A 15,653-nucleotide genomic window follows, 5' to 3' on the forward strand; every position below is an offset into this window, starting at 1 on the left:
GTGAATAAGCCCTCTTCTCCCAGGGGGTCATCTCGGAGCCATGAACACAAGGAGGCAAAGCCTTTCCTTGGCAGATAGAAGAATGTTAATAAATTTTAAAGCTGCTCCAGAAAATTGGAAGTGTTTAGGCATTTGGAAACAGTACAAGGGGAATATAATGTATGTGGGATTTTTTTTCAGAAATAAACAAATATTTTAAAATTTTCTAGTGCACATTTTATAAGTTGGAAGCAATAAAAAATGCTCTCTGATCTCTCCAGAGGTGATTCCCATAAAACAGGGAATCCCATAAACAGAGTATCTGGAGAAGTTTTTTTTAGCAGCTGTGATGGTTAATTTTATGTGGCAACTTGGCTAGGCTGCAGTGCTTAAATACCTGGTTATACATGTCTGGATGTTGCTATGAAGGTCCTTTTTAAATTAAATTGATTTTTAATTGAAGGATAATTGCTTCATGAAGGTGTTTTGTACATGAGACTAACATTTCAATCTGTTAAGACTCTGAGTACAGCAGATTACCCTCCAGAATGTGGGCAGGCTTCATCTAAAGAGTTGAAGACCTTTAAATGAAGACTGAGTACCCCCAAGGATGAGGTGATTCTGCCAGCCCACTGCCTTGGGGCTCAAACTGTTGTATCACATCTTCTCTAGGTCTCCAGTCTTCTGGTCTACCTTGCAGATTATAGACCTGCCAGCCTCCACAATGGTATGAGCCAATTCCTCAAAATAAATCCAACCCTGCCCCTCTTGCTCCTTCCACACTCCCCATACTGTTTCCTAGCCACTACATCTTATTGGCTCTATTCCTTTGGTGAAGCCTACTAACACAGTGGCTTATATCACTGTACTTTCACTGGGGTTAATCACATAAACAAATGCACCAGCTTTGCAGTGAATATATGTTAGCACTGCTTAAAACAGTTGAATCAACATTGGATTCAATAAGAACTGAATTATTATTCAGTTGTGGAATAAGAACCTTAATTTTAAATATTACTCAACAGAATAGGTCACTTTTTAATGGTCCAAATGCTCACCTACAACATAATATTATAATAATTCTCATCAGGGTTCATTAGGATTGTAACAGCCTATCTAACAGATCTGTGGACTTTTGTGGACGGATTTCTATTCGCCTGAAGACAGCTTATTCACTGTAATCTTTCAGCAGACAGGCAATGCATTATCCTTTTTAGTTCAGTTCAGTTGCTCAGTTGTATCCTTTTAGACCAATGTAAAACCTCTGGACTCATGCACACAGAATCAATCTAACCCTCATTTTCGGCTTGGTGCCTTGCTTTAGTCTCCCATGAATTTGTATTCATGACTAGGACTGCTCAGACACAGTGCGTGTTCCTAGAGCATCAATTAGCTTTCCCCTACATTAGTAGGTGAATGATTAAAAGACGCTTACTCCTTGGAAGGAAAGTTATGACCAACCTAGATAGCATATTAAAAAGCAGAGACGTTACTTTGCCAACAAAGGTCCGTCTAGTCAAGGCTATGGTTTTTCCTGTGGTCATGTATGGATGTGAGAGTTGGACTGTGAAGAAGGCTGAGCACGGAAGAATTGATGCTTTTGAACTGTGGTGTTGGAGAAGACTCTTGAGAGTCCCTTGGACTGCAAGGAGATCCAACCAGTCCATTCTGAAGGAGATCAGCCCTGGGATTTCTTTGGAAGGAATGATGCTAAAGCTGAAACTCCAGTACTTTGGCCACCTCATGCGAAGAGTTGACTCATTGGAAAAGACTCTGATGCTGGGAGGGATTGGGGGCAGGAGGAGAAGGGGACGACAGAGGATGAGATGGCGGGATGGCATCACTGACTCGATGGACGTGAGTCTCAGTGAACTCCGGGAGCTGGTGATGGACAGGGAGGCCTGGCATGCTGCAATTCATGGGGTCGCAAAGAGTCGGACACGACTGAGCGACTGATCTGATCTGATCTGATGCAGAACTGGAAGTTGCATTTCCCAGCATGTCAATGCTCTGCGCCCAGGTAACAGCCACCCAATGCAAGCCCATTACTGCAGCTGAAGGCAGCTGGCTGCAAGTGGACATGGTGCTAGACACAATGCCCACTCCCTGGGCTCTTCTTGGCACAAACTATCCACATGCTTTGTCTTTGTGCATTTTGTCTTGTCCCCATAACTCAGCAACCACAACTCATATACCTCCATCCACGAAGCTACCTTCACCTTAAAAAATAGGCTGCAAAATGCTATACTTTCATTGTTTATAACAGTAACAGTTTTTCTGTACTGATATTCTGGACTGTTGCATGTTTCTATTAGGCATCTAATGTGACTTTTTAAAAATTTTGCTATTATTTTTTTTTTAGTTTTATGGATGCAAATCTGTATAGATACAGAGAGATTGGCCCCATCCCTGTTTTCTCCCTCATACATCCTTTGTGTGCTTGCAGAACATCAGGTTCTTCTGAAATACAGATACTGTGTTAGAGCAGAAACGTGTGACCATACTTCATTCATTAACATCCCCAACCTAACTATATCTGCCAGACTGAATTACATGCCATGCCAACAGATTGTCAAGGAGGAAAAGAAAACATATTTGGATCATAAACATGAACACTAGTTTATGGCGAGTCCATTACAAACATGGCATACAAATGTCTTAAAACATAGATTTTCTTTTTTTTTTTTTGTCTTTAGATATTTATATTGTCAAGTCTGAGAGGATATCCAGGAATCTGTAGTTTTTTTTAAAATTAATTTATTTATTTTAATTGGAGGCTAATTACTTTACAATATTGTGGTGATTTTTGCCATACATTGACATGAATCAGCCTCAGATGTACATGTGTTCCCCATCCTGAACCCCTCTCCCACCTCCTTCCCCATCCTATCCTTCTGGGCCATCCCAGTGCACCGGCTTTGAGTGCCCTGTTTCATGCATCGAATTTGGACTGGTCATCTATTTCACATATGATAACATACATGTTTCAATGCAATTCTATCAAATCATCCCACCCTCCCCTTCCCTCACAGAGTCCAAAACTCTGTTCTTTATACCTGGGTCTCTTTTGCTGTCTCGCATATAGGGTCGTTGTTACCATCTTTCTAAATTCCATATATATGCATTAATATACTGTATTGGTGTTTTTCTTTCTGACTTACTTCACTCTGTATAATAGGATCCAGTTTCATCTACTTCATTAGAACTGATTCAAATGCATTCTTTTTAATATCTGAGTAATATTCCATTGTGTATATGTACCACAGCTTTCTTATCTATTTGTCTGCTGATGGACAGTAGGTTGCTTCCATGTCCTAGCTATTGTAAACAGTACTGAGACGAACACTGGGGTACATGTGTCTCTTTCAATTTTGGTTTCCTTGGTGTGTATACCCAGCAGTGGGATTGCTGCATCATAAAAACATGGATTTTCTAAGCAAATGTTGGTTGACTCCTCAAGAATTCTTCCACCTCAGCCAGGGCAGACTGTTACTCTGTTCTACAGGAGCAAGAATTATGAGGTCGCACCTGGAGATAAAACTGCAGCCATCATGCCCAAGAAGATGGGCAACAGGCCAGCACCTGCCACAACCTCCCACCACTCCTCCATGTGGGGACCAGGCAGTCACAGGAGGCTTACAGCAGGTGAGACTTCCACCACTGCATCTGGATTCAGAATAAAGAACTGATTTGTGCTTGTTTGTTTTCGAACCAGACATTAAAACAAAACAAAACAAAACAAAACACTCTAGGTCAGAGGTACCATTGTAACAAAGTGGCCACTTGAGCATGCTCCATAATTGTAATGCTCACGAGGGGGTATCATGGCTGAACATTCCCATAAAATGTCCCCCAAAACTAAAACTGAAGAGAGTGGTTGTTTTCAGTATGTGTGGTGGGAAGGAGCACCCAGAATGTGTCATTATCACAAATATTTCTGCTCGGTTACCTAAACATGACAGGTGTGAGTACATTTAAGGGACAACCCTTGAGGGAGCCTATATTCGGGACTGATCCAAGTAGATATGAGACATAGAGCCTTTGTAGCTATCCAGATCTTTTACCTCTGTAAAAAAAAGAAGTTTTACACTCTACATGTTTGCTTTTCTTGTGGTTAAGAAGCATATAACATAAATCTACGTCCTTCACAAACTTTGAGGTGTACAGTGTTGTTGCCTACATGCCTATTTTCACGCAGAGCCTTTTCCACGTTGAACGACTGAAGTTCCATAACCCACTGAAGAGCAGCTCTTCATTTCCTAATCCCTGGGCCCCTGGCAATCACCATTCGACTTTCTAAAAGTTGTCTACTTTAGACACTTCATATAAGTGGAACTGTACATTATTTGTCCTTCTGTGACTGGCTTACTTCACTCAGCATAATGTGCTCAGGTCCATCTGGGTTGTCACATACTGCAGAAATTCCTTCTTTTTGTATAGCTGAGTAATATTCCATTGAAGTATATAGCACATTTTCTTTATTCATTCATCTGTCAATGGGCATGTGAGCTGTTTGCACCTGCTGGCTATTGTTACTAATGCTGCAATGATCACAGGAGTGCGGATATCTCTTCAAGATCCTGATTTCAATTTTTTTGGATATACACACAGAAATGAGATTGCTGGATCATATGGAAGTTCCATTTGTACTTTTCTGAGTAACCTTCATACCATTTTCCATAGTGGCTGCACCAATTTACATTCCCACCAACAATATACAAGGGTTGCGATTTCTCTATATTCTCAGTAGTACTTATAATTGTTTTTTTGATAACAGCCAATAAGTGGCAATTTCCATTGCAATTAAAAAAAACTTATTTATTTTTAATTGATGGGTAATTGCTTTACAGCACTGTGTTGGTTTATACCAAACATCAACATGATCTATTGCAGTTTTGATCTGCATTTCTCTGATGATTAGTGATGAGCATCTTTTCATCCTCACAAAAATCTTTTTTGACTGCAGGACAAAATATTCCAATAATGAAAGGATATACCATTATGTTACCAGAAAATATAACCTCTTATCACTAAATTCCCTTATTTTTATTCCATGCCAATTGATTTTTTTTCCATGTCTTAAATCCATGACAAATACGTTCAGTTTCAAATGACGAGAAGGAAAGACATCAGGGTAAAAGGTGTTTTGGACATCTCGGTGCTTTCAGAGCTCAGCCCTCCTCCCACAGGGACGCACTTACCAGAGCAGAATAACCGGGAGATAGAAAATACTGTACAGTAACATCTGATGGGCTTGAACTTGGTAACTTGGGAAAGTACAAGAACATGCAAGAGCAAAAAAGAGAGTCAAGACAGACTACCTTTGGGTCAAAATACTATCCCACAAACTTGGACGGGGCAGAAGCAGCATGGTTAAGGTTCTAAGCTACAGTGCCATGGAACCACATGTTCACATCAACACGACCTTCAAAGCAAAGATCACATCTGACACTTGAACTTATCACTGCACGTTCTCAGGCAGGAAACAGGGGCTGCAAACTGGGAAAAGTATCTTTCCCACTTTTGTGCTCTGTCCTTCACAGAGAACACAAAACTGGAAATTCCTACATAAAATCTGGATATCTTACCATCCTTTCTAAGTTGGCATCAGTGACAACACCAGGCCTACCTCCTGCATGGCAGCACATGTGTCTATACTAGTAGATGATGCAGAGGTGGGTACTGGGCCCCAACTCCATTCCACCGGGTCAACGTTAGCTGCCTAATCCCGGAGGCCTCGGTGTCTGTGAGCTCCCAGTCCATTACATTAGTCACAGTCCACAGGGGGACTGAGGGGATAATCTGATCAGAGCCTAGAGTGTCTCTTGTTGGAACTGTAACACTAACATGCAAGATAACTGCTCTACTAAAGAGAAGAATAAACTCCCTGAATTTAGTTCATCTGCTTGTTTCCTGACTCCCACTGACAGCTGGACCCAGACTTTGTGATTTTCCCTCTTCATTATCTTCCCTGGTGCCATCACCTCTGGAGAGAGAGCAAATGGCCAAGAAACTTTGATTTTTTGACTGGATATAATTTTAAAGCACCCAGTTTCTAGTGCAGTCCCAGGCACACATAGATTACAAAAGTATTTTAAATGAAACGGTGAATGAATGACATAGGAAAAAGGCAAGAAGAGTTTCTTCTTTGGGCAAATAACAAAAATGGTCCTTAAGACTGAGAGCAATTTAAGTTGAACTTCTTCCACAATATTGATATTATGCCTTCAATTTATTATTTTTTAAATTAATTAATTAATTTTAATTGGAGGCTAATTACTTTACAACACTGTAGTGGTTTTTGCCGTACATTGACATGAATCAGCCATGGGTGTACATGTGTTCCCCATCCTGAACCCCCCTCCCAACTCCCTCCCCATCCCATCCCTCAGGGTCATCCCAGTGCACCAGCCCTGAGCACCCTGTCTCATGCATCGAACCTGACCTGGCGATCTGTTTCACATATGATAATATACATGTTTCAGTGCTATTCTCTCAAATCATCCCACCCTCACCTTCTCCCACAGAGTCCAAAAGTCTGTTCTATACATCTGTGTCTCTTTTGCTGTCTCGCATATAGTGTCATTGTTGCCATCTTTCTAAATTCCATATATATGTGTTAGTATACTGTATTGGTGTTTTTCTTTCTGGCTTACTTCACTCTGTATAATAGGTTCCAGTTTCATCCACCTCATTAGAACTGATTCAAATGCATTCTTTCTAATGGCTGAGTAATATTCCGTTGTGTATAGGTACCACAGCTTTCTTATCCATTCATCTGCTGATGGACATCTAGGTTGCTTCCATGTCCTGGCTAGTGTAAACAGTGCTGCAATGAACACTGGGGTACACATGTCTCTTTCAATTCTGGTTTCCTCAGTGTGTATGCCCAGCAGTGGGGTTGCTGGTTCATATTATATCTTCAATTTAAATGACAGACAAGATTGATATGCAATGAAAACCAGGGAAGCTAATGTTTTCCATCTTATATAGTTCTTAAGGATTTCAAGTCCTTTTGAAACAGTATTTCTCCCACTTGATAAACATGTAGTCCTTACTAAAGAAAAGGTGACATAAACATTATTTATATCATGTTACTTAACTATGAACAAACATAAACCAGATATAAACTCCTTATACTTACAGCTCCCAAGCATTTATGTGACCAACACATGTTTGGAGAATCAAGAGAGTGAGAATGAGAAACATTTATTTAATCTGACAAGGGACACTCCGCTACTGAAACTACAGCCCCAAAGCCAAGAGCACCATGGTCCTTGGAAGCCTGTGTGCTGCACTCTCCAGCCACACTCACAGGATCAAAACCCTGTTCCCCAATCACTTTTCAACTGAGAACGCAGACAACCCAACACTCTGTGTTGCTGGTCACTTTCAATTTACATGGACATGTCTCTACACTAGGCCCACAGCTGTGCCTTCCTCACCAGCCCATGACAAGAACAGCGTGCTGTGGAAGCCACACAACCTTAAACACCACACAGGCAGGTTCTCAGTCAGTCAAATCTGTCACGGCACAGTCATCTAGGTGATCCCAAATCTGCTCAAATTAATTTGTTTTATATTATCAGATAATGATAACATAAAATGAAAACAAAACTGTTTAGTCTTCTAAGATTCCCAAGCACACATGTAAAGACCCAAAGGGCCCCCAATTTGAGGAACTATCTTGCCATGAAATTTCTACATTTTGGAGATGTGCCCAGAGGCATTTTTCTGCATATATTATACTGCATCTCAGCTCCTTTGGGTGTCAGAAACTCCTAGGTATTCAAAAAGGTGATAAGCTCCTTGAAGGTCAGGGTCAGGTCTGTAAGGGAGTCTCTCTAGTGCCTGGGACACTGGCAGGCACATGAATACTGGGGGAACTAGAGAAAGAATGAAAAGAAACATGCCTGAGCTACTGCATCTATATGTCTTGCTTTTATAAGGCATATAGATGAAGGCCTCAAGAGTTAAAATTCACCTTTCTCTTTTTATAATTACTCTGACAGAAGCAATTATAATTTGGAAGACCCCACATATTTACCAGTTGAACCAATGAAACTGTTTTTTTTTGAGGAACTAATATCAAAGAAGTCATACATATCATTCCGTCATTACAACTTTCCTCTGGGAAACAGTGTTTACTTTCCATTTTATAACCTGATACGAGACTAACAGTTAGATAAGAGCAGCCCGAATACCCATGATAAATCGTCTCTTCCCATTTCTTCCCTCCAACAATAGACTGCAGTCAGGTACAACTAAGCTTTAACAAGCTATATGGGAAGCAAGAAAGTATTTTCTGTATATTCTCTTAGGAGAAAAATGCAGACATCTGAATCACCTTGGCACCCTAACCTCACCATCTTCTAAAGGCTCTGCCATCAGCCTCTACGCTTCCATTCCAGGAAGATTAGCCAAATTTGGCTACTTCTGTTTTACAAATAAAATCAAATCATATAACCTGGGAAGAAATCCAGAAACAGGTTTTACATGCTCAAAGTGATAGGAGTAGCACGACTGAATTTCAACAATGATTTAGGAGAGGAGTAAATGAAAAATTCAGGCTAAAAGACAGGCTAGAGAAGAGTCTGTAGTTCTTGGAGAGCAGCCTTCCAATGGCATCCTGTCTTAGGCATTTTACTTGGTACCTACACCATAAGGGCAGAGCAAACAATCTCTCCTCCAAACCTGACAGCAGTGCTTTGAACAGTCCGTGAGATCTGAGGTTCAGAGCAGCCCCCTGTCCATATGGCCAAAGCCGGGAGTCCTCTAAGGCTGGGAAGGCCAGAATACCTTTCTGGGGCCAAGAGGCCAAAAAGAAACTACCCTGAGATGAAATTCCAATATCAGAACCAGAAGGGGCCACCACCAGCAAGCAGAGCTCATAAAAGGTAAGCCACACAGAGATGCCTGCCGGGCCCAGGAGGAAGGTTTGGAAGGTTCAAGAAAGGGCTGTAGTCTTAACAGACAGGTTTCTCCCACTCAGCAGTAGGGTAATGACACAGATAATTGTGAAAAGAAAAAACAAAAAGCAACAGACAAGCAACAGTTAGAAATAAAGACATATATAATCTATATAGAGATATACAGACACATAAAAATATATAAAATGTATGTATTATACACACACACACATACACACACGTGGGCTTCCCAGGTGGCTCAGAGGCAAAGAATCTGCCTGTCAATGCAGGAGATGCCAGTTTGATCCCTGAGTTGGGAAGATCCCTGGAGAAGGAAATGAAAACTCACCCCAGTATTCTCATCTGGGAAACCCCATGGACAGAGGAGCCTGGCAGGGCTACAGACCATGGGGTCTCAAAAGAATCAGATATGACTTAGTGTCTAAACAGCAACAACACTATACACACACACACGCACACAAACTCCCAGGTCTGAATTAAGAAAAGTCAGAAAATCTCTGGAAAGCTTGTGGCTAGCACTGATAGGCCCCAAAGTTAGTGCCAAAGGTAAGTATCACACACAGTCAAACACATCTCTGAACGTCTTCCAGGACTGAGGTCCAACCCACTCTGGTACCTCAAGGTTAGAGCAAATCTTTATTTCTGGATGAACACCGGACATGACTGGTCACATGAGTGACAAATATGTTTATCTTTAAACACTACAAACACCATCCAAAGCACCAGATGCTCACATATGGAAGATACTTTTAAGAGCTGTGCTCAAGCAGAGAAGAGCTAATTTAACTCTGGCACCTCAAGCTGGCTCAGGGCCAGAACCACACTGAGTGGGCAGAGAGGGGAAACTGAGGCACTACCTAATCAATCATCAGTGTCTCTCCATCTGCCTGCTGGTCTTCTGCCTCCTCTCACCCTGCCTTCCTCATGCTGGGTCTCCAGCCCTCTCCCTGTGTTTACCTCTCTCTGTGCATCCCTCTCTCCTCTCCCTTTTCCATCTTTCCAAGCACCACATCTTGAAGTGGTGAAGTGGGCTTAGGAAGCAACTGCACTGTTACAAATGAAGATGATTGGAGCCCAAAGTGGACCCCAAGAAAGGGAAATGTAAAGGAAACTATGCCTCTGCCTACTGTAGCTTCGTCCTACAAGTTAAGTGGGATTGGTGTCAGCCGTTGTATTTCCACTCCATTTTAGCTGTCATCCTCATAGTTATACAGACATGCTGAAGCAAACTGTTTTGATGATCCACATGACAGTTCACATGTGGGTAGTTCTGGTTCTTCTCAATTAAATTTCTTGTTTCTAAGCCATTCAACAAAAGACTTCTTCAACACTGCACACAGAAAGGGCACAGACCATGTGAAACAACTGACCAAGTGGGTCTAATTTTGGTGCCTGAACAAATCCTACCCTAACCCTGTCTGGCAGGTCATCAGCTGTGCGAACCCTTATTACACCAGAGGCACCCACTCTGGGTCTGCTCTAAATACCGTGGCAAAACTCATGCCCGTTCACAAGTCCATTATGGTTTTGGTGCCGGCTGGACCCTTGTGCTTCTGTTTATGAGAATGTGGGGTTCTAAATTATTAAAGTTAATCAGTCCATAAATAAAACTCAGAATTTCTACAGATGGGACTGAGAACACTCTGAAAAGTTCTGGCTCTGACTAGACAAGAGAGATGAATTCCTGCCATGCCCCCTCCTCGGTCAAATGGTCAATGCATGCATACATACATACACACCTTGTATCCTTCTCTCCTTGCTAATCTCAGGACACATGAGCTCTCATCGGGAACTTGCAAACAAAGGGAGGGAACCAACAAAAGAAATGAAGAGAATGCATACAGCACGAACTAACTGCATTCTCAGGATATGAAGCAAGGAATCAAAGAACACTGAACAAATATTTACTGAGTACCCACTGTGTAAAAACCTTCCTTTCACCAAGGTAATGCCTGGGGCCCCAGAAATGGGCTCCACTAGGTGGTTACAAGTCTGGTCTCTGTTTCTCCCCAGACATTCTCTCCCCACTTCATGAATTTTTCTTGGCCTGATGCAACCTTCCTTCTGGAATTCTCTTACATAACTATACTGCCTTGCCCATTCTGGTTTCACCTGCCGGCTGACCTTGTTCCAGCTTACCAAGAAGTGGCAATGGCCCATTCTGACCCTCTGGACCATTTACACATGTCCACCTCAGGTGAGCAGGTCACGCGGCTACTTGGGATGCTTCCCTCCCCAGGCTTGAAGGCAAAGACTCCCTCAGTTTTCTAAGGGAAAACCAACTTATGAGGGTATTAACACATATCTCAGAGACTATTTTTATTCTTTCACAGTACAAATTATTTTTCTCTAATAACACAATTATCAATGACTGAGGAGTTTAACCCAAATTTGCTTAACATTTTCGTCTAAGAGCTTGAATGATCTTTGAAATGGAAATCACCACCACCAGTTTTGCCTCTATAGGAACCAAACATTCCTATATCTGATATCTGTTCTCCTCAAATTGTACATGAATAGTCCCCAAAGACAGGCATGGGACAGGGTGCTATCCGCAGGAAGGTGGAGTGCCAGGTGGGAAATTAAGGCACCAGGTGAGAAATTAAGGCACCAGGTGAAATGGCACACCTTCCCAGAGAGACAGTTTTTTCTCTGGAAGAAAATATAATGTTTTATATTTTAAATATAAAATTTAATATAAATATATATATAAATATATATTATATATATTATTAAATATATATATTATATATATATAATAAATATATATGTTTATATATAAATTTATATTAAATTTTATATTTATATTTATTATATATATATTATATATTTATATATTTATATATATTAAACATACATATATATATTAAATAAATTATATTAAATATAAATATATATATTTATATTTATTTTATATTTAAAATATATATAATATATTATATATATAAATATAATAATATATATAATATATAATATATAAAATATAAAATATAAAAAATATATAAAATATATATATATTTAATATATATATCAAATATAAATATATTTAATATATAATATATATTAAAATATATTTTAAATATAAAATTTAATATAAATATTAAAATAATATTATGTTAAACCAACTCGCAAGATATTATACAGTAAAATGAACAAATACATGACTTATTTTTTTGAGATAAAAATTCAAAACTTCAAAGAAAGTTCCTGCTTGCTGGCAGTCTGTTGGGCTATGCCCACAATTCATGGCATGCTAAGTCGCTTCAGTCATGTCTGACTCTTTGTAACGCTTTGGACTGTAGCCCGCCAGGCTCCTCTGTCCATGGGATTCTCTAGGCAATAATATTTGAATGGTTGCCATGCCCTCCTCCAGGGGATATTCCCAACCCAGGGATCCAACCCCAGTCTTGTGTAACTCCTACACTGTGGACAGATTCTTAACCACTGAGCCACCAGGGAAGCCCACAATACGTGGAGTTAACTGCAAATAATTTTTCTGCTTTTACATGCCCTCTAAGGAAATTTTTGAGAAATATTTTACTCACACTATGAACTTCTTGAGGGCATGAACCACGGTCTCCTGCTCTTTGTCTCCAGGGACCTAGGACAGTACCTAGGACAGTGGTTGGCACAAAGGAGGCACTCAATAATGTTTGCAGAATTAAAATAATGACAACGGCATTGTCAATAACAACAGATTTTTATCAAGTTTGAATGGGAGAAAGAGAAGGTGAACAGCTATATGAGGAAGTGGAATAGAAGGAACCCAATTTACCCAAACAGCTAATGGCTGCCATAGAAACAATCAGATGAAGCGACTCAGTTTAGTTCTTCAACAAGTACAGGAAGGCAAATATTGTATTTGTTAATCTCTCAGAAGGCAAGGGTGGGGCTTAGGAGACAAGTCTATCAGGTGACACTGGTGCCATTAAATTTAATAGGTTCTCAAGAATTGGAAAGGCACAGTGATAAGAATAATGCCATCAATAATATTAAGGCCAGGTTGCACGCTGATCTTAACAAGATTATTTTGATCAATTAGAGGCTGAGTCAAATATCTGCTGCTGAGACTTGACAACTCTGAAAAGTAGTTTTGTGTGTGCGTGTGTGTATAAAATATGGTGCGGGTGTACCTTTTCTTATTCTTAATATTGTTACCTTTTTTACCTAGCTGGACCCAAACCAACTTACAGATGGAAGCTGATTCAAAGTGTATATATATATATATTTTTTTTTTTTTTTTCAAAGTGTTTTTTTTTTTTTTAACTTCCCTGATGGAGACACTGCATTTTCACTCATTTGTACATAATAGGAAAGATGGGTATCACACCCACTTTCTCTACACAATTCCTCTTATACTGCAGTGAGTCACTTTCCATGCCCAGTACTCCCTGAACTTTTCAAACTGGAGGGAGAAGCTGGGCGGTGGAGGAAGTGAGAACTCCTAGCCCTGTAGGTGTAAGCTGTGAATGGGTGAGCCAGGTCACTGCTGCCTTCCAGAGCTATTTCCTTTTTTCAGTCTTCTGTCTCAGATATGTGAACTGCCAACCAAATGATGCCTTTCAGATCTTCCCAACAACGACAGCCAGAGACCCATACAATTCCAGAGAGCAGAAAAACATAGCATTAAGATGTTCGTGGCGCCCGAGGAAGATGTGCGAATGGCTCAAGACATACAATGACTAGAAGCAGAGACAGATGCAAATTAATCTCAATAAAACCTGAGTATCTTTCCCACCAAGTCCTGAACCTGCAGGCATCCCCCTTTTGCCTGAAAAGTAACTTGATCCTATGCTATTTCTGTCAGAGCCACAAGAGTAGTTTATTGTGTGATTTTTATCATTTTATTCTGTGGTATAAAAAGTGAGAGTTTTTCAGTTCACAACATCTGGGATCAAATACTGCTCTTTCAGCAACTGGACAAGTCCCTTAACGTCTTTAGGTCGAAATTGCTCCATCAGTCAAAGATAAGAAAGTCCACCCCCAAAGTTGCTCTGAATATTAAACAACCTTGTAAAATGCTCAGCACGTAGCAGTGATGAATATTTGTATGCCGCAAAATAAATGCACAGCAAGGTTTTGTTTTCTACGTAGTAGGAGAAAATACCAAAAACTACTATAGAGAATGCCAAATTGGCTAGCGGCCCGGGTCACCGCTCGGGGCTGCCGCTGCGAGTGCAGCCTGGAGGCCAGGAGTAGGAGACGATATAATCAAGTCGCCGAGGTTTGGGGAGCACTCCTAAACCAGTGTCCTGGAAGAATCTCCGGGCGCTGCGGGTTTCACTCTGGCCTGTGTAACTAACAAAGTGCCCTTTGCAGCTGAGAGGATTCTCGTTCCTTAAAGGGTCTCATCTGGGAAAAGTTCAAGTGAATCAATAAATGGAGACAAGGGAGAGACAGGATCCACGGGGTCTGCACACTCCGAAGGTAAGGGGGAGAGATGGCAGGGTCCCGGGAAGGATAGGAAACAACACCACCACCTCCCGCCCTCCAAACCACACTCGTACCTGGGGATGAACTTGACCTCGTCCCCGAGTCTCGCCTGGAAGTCCTGCCAAGCCTGGCCGGAGCTCGCCGGGTCCCAGGGAGCGGCCAGAGCCGCTGCCGCGTCCTCGTCGCCCTCGTCCTCCTCGCCAGACCCGGAGTCGGACCCCACCTGGGCCGCGGCGGGCGCGGGCTCTCGCGGCCCCCAGCCCCGGCGCGGACCCCCGCGGCGGGCCCCGCGAAAGCCGCGCGCGAACTCCTGGAAGGTGATGGCGCCGTCGCGGTCGGCGTCAAGCCGCTGGAACACGGCCTCGGCGTCGGCCGGCCGCACGCGCAACTCCGCGCACAACGCGCGGAACTCCTCACGCTCCAGGCGCCCGGAGCGGTTCGCGTCGCAGGCGGCGAAGACGGAGCGTAGCCGGGCTAGCTCCTCCAGGTCCCCGTCCGCCTCCATCCCGCTCGCGAGGGCTCCGGGGCGCGTGGCCCACCACGACTGCGGCGACGGCGGGGAGTCCGGGGCCACCTGCTGCCGCTGGGAGCTGAGGCAAGTTCGGCGAGTCGGGCAGGTTAGGCCACTGGCGCGGACGTCGGGGCGGGGCGAAGCGCCTGAGTGGGTCGGTACTGTGCGCTCCGACGCGGCTTCGCGCGCCGACCTGTGCCGGCTCTGGCAGTCCCAGAGCCCTGCGAACGCGCCTCTGGCCACCCTCGGCCCGCTCAGCAGCGCCTGCCGCGACTGACAGCCCTGCGCGGCCGCACGCACTGGCCCGGAGGCGCCCGGCTCCGCCCCGCCAGGAGGAGGAGCGACTGGCTCCAGTTCCCACGCTTTCGCGTGTAGGGCTCTGGCGCCTGGGTTTGGGGCTTCTGGAGTTGGGGGACCCGGTTGGAACTGTGGGGAGGCAGTAGCGTTGCCAGGCCCTTGGTGTAAACAGTGTTTGCTCGGGTAAATCGAGCGCTGGTATGAGGAGCTAACTACTGGATAGAAAGAGGAAAGGAAGGTTAGGGGTAGGGTTGCAAATTAGTTAACATTATGTGTGTCGTATTATTTTCTGATTCTGGAAAATCGGTAAACATCTGTATATCCCAAACCAAAGTGTGAGATTTACCAGAAGACCCCGTTTTCTGATATTACGGGCTTTCTTTTTAAAAAACATTTATTTTTGACTGCATTGGGTCTTCGTTGCTGTGTGCTGGCTTTCTATACTTGCCAGGAGATGGGGGTTTCTCATTGCCCTGGCTTCTCTTCTTCGGAGAACGGGCTCT

General features: G+C 42.7%; 1 protein-coding gene across 2 annotated transcripts in view; it reads right to left on the reverse strand.

The window, feature by feature from the left end:
* Positions 1–15,116, reverse strand: part of RASEF (RAS and EF-hand domain containing) — an 88,702-nt gene extending 73,586 nt beyond the window's left edge. For both annotated transcript variants that reach the window (XM_070795031.1, XM_070795030.1), the window contains exon 1: positions 14,417–15,116. In XM_070795031.1, the coding sequence (XP_070651132.1) occupies positions 14,417–14,847 (431 nt within the window). In that variant the 5' untranslated portion in view covers positions 14,848–15,116. The remainder of the gene's footprint in view (positions 1–14,416) is intronic.
* Between the last annotated feature and the right edge of the window lie 537 nt (positions 15,117–15,653).

The sequence above is a fragment of the Bos indicus genome, chromosome 8, assembly GCF_029378745.1.
Source record: "Bos indicus isolate NIAB-ARS_2022 breed Sahiwal x Tharparkar chromosome 8, NIAB-ARS_B.indTharparkar_mat_pri_1.0, whole genome shotgun sequence".
NCBI lineage: Eukaryota > Metazoa > Chordata > Mammalia > Artiodactyla > Bovidae > Bos > Bos indicus.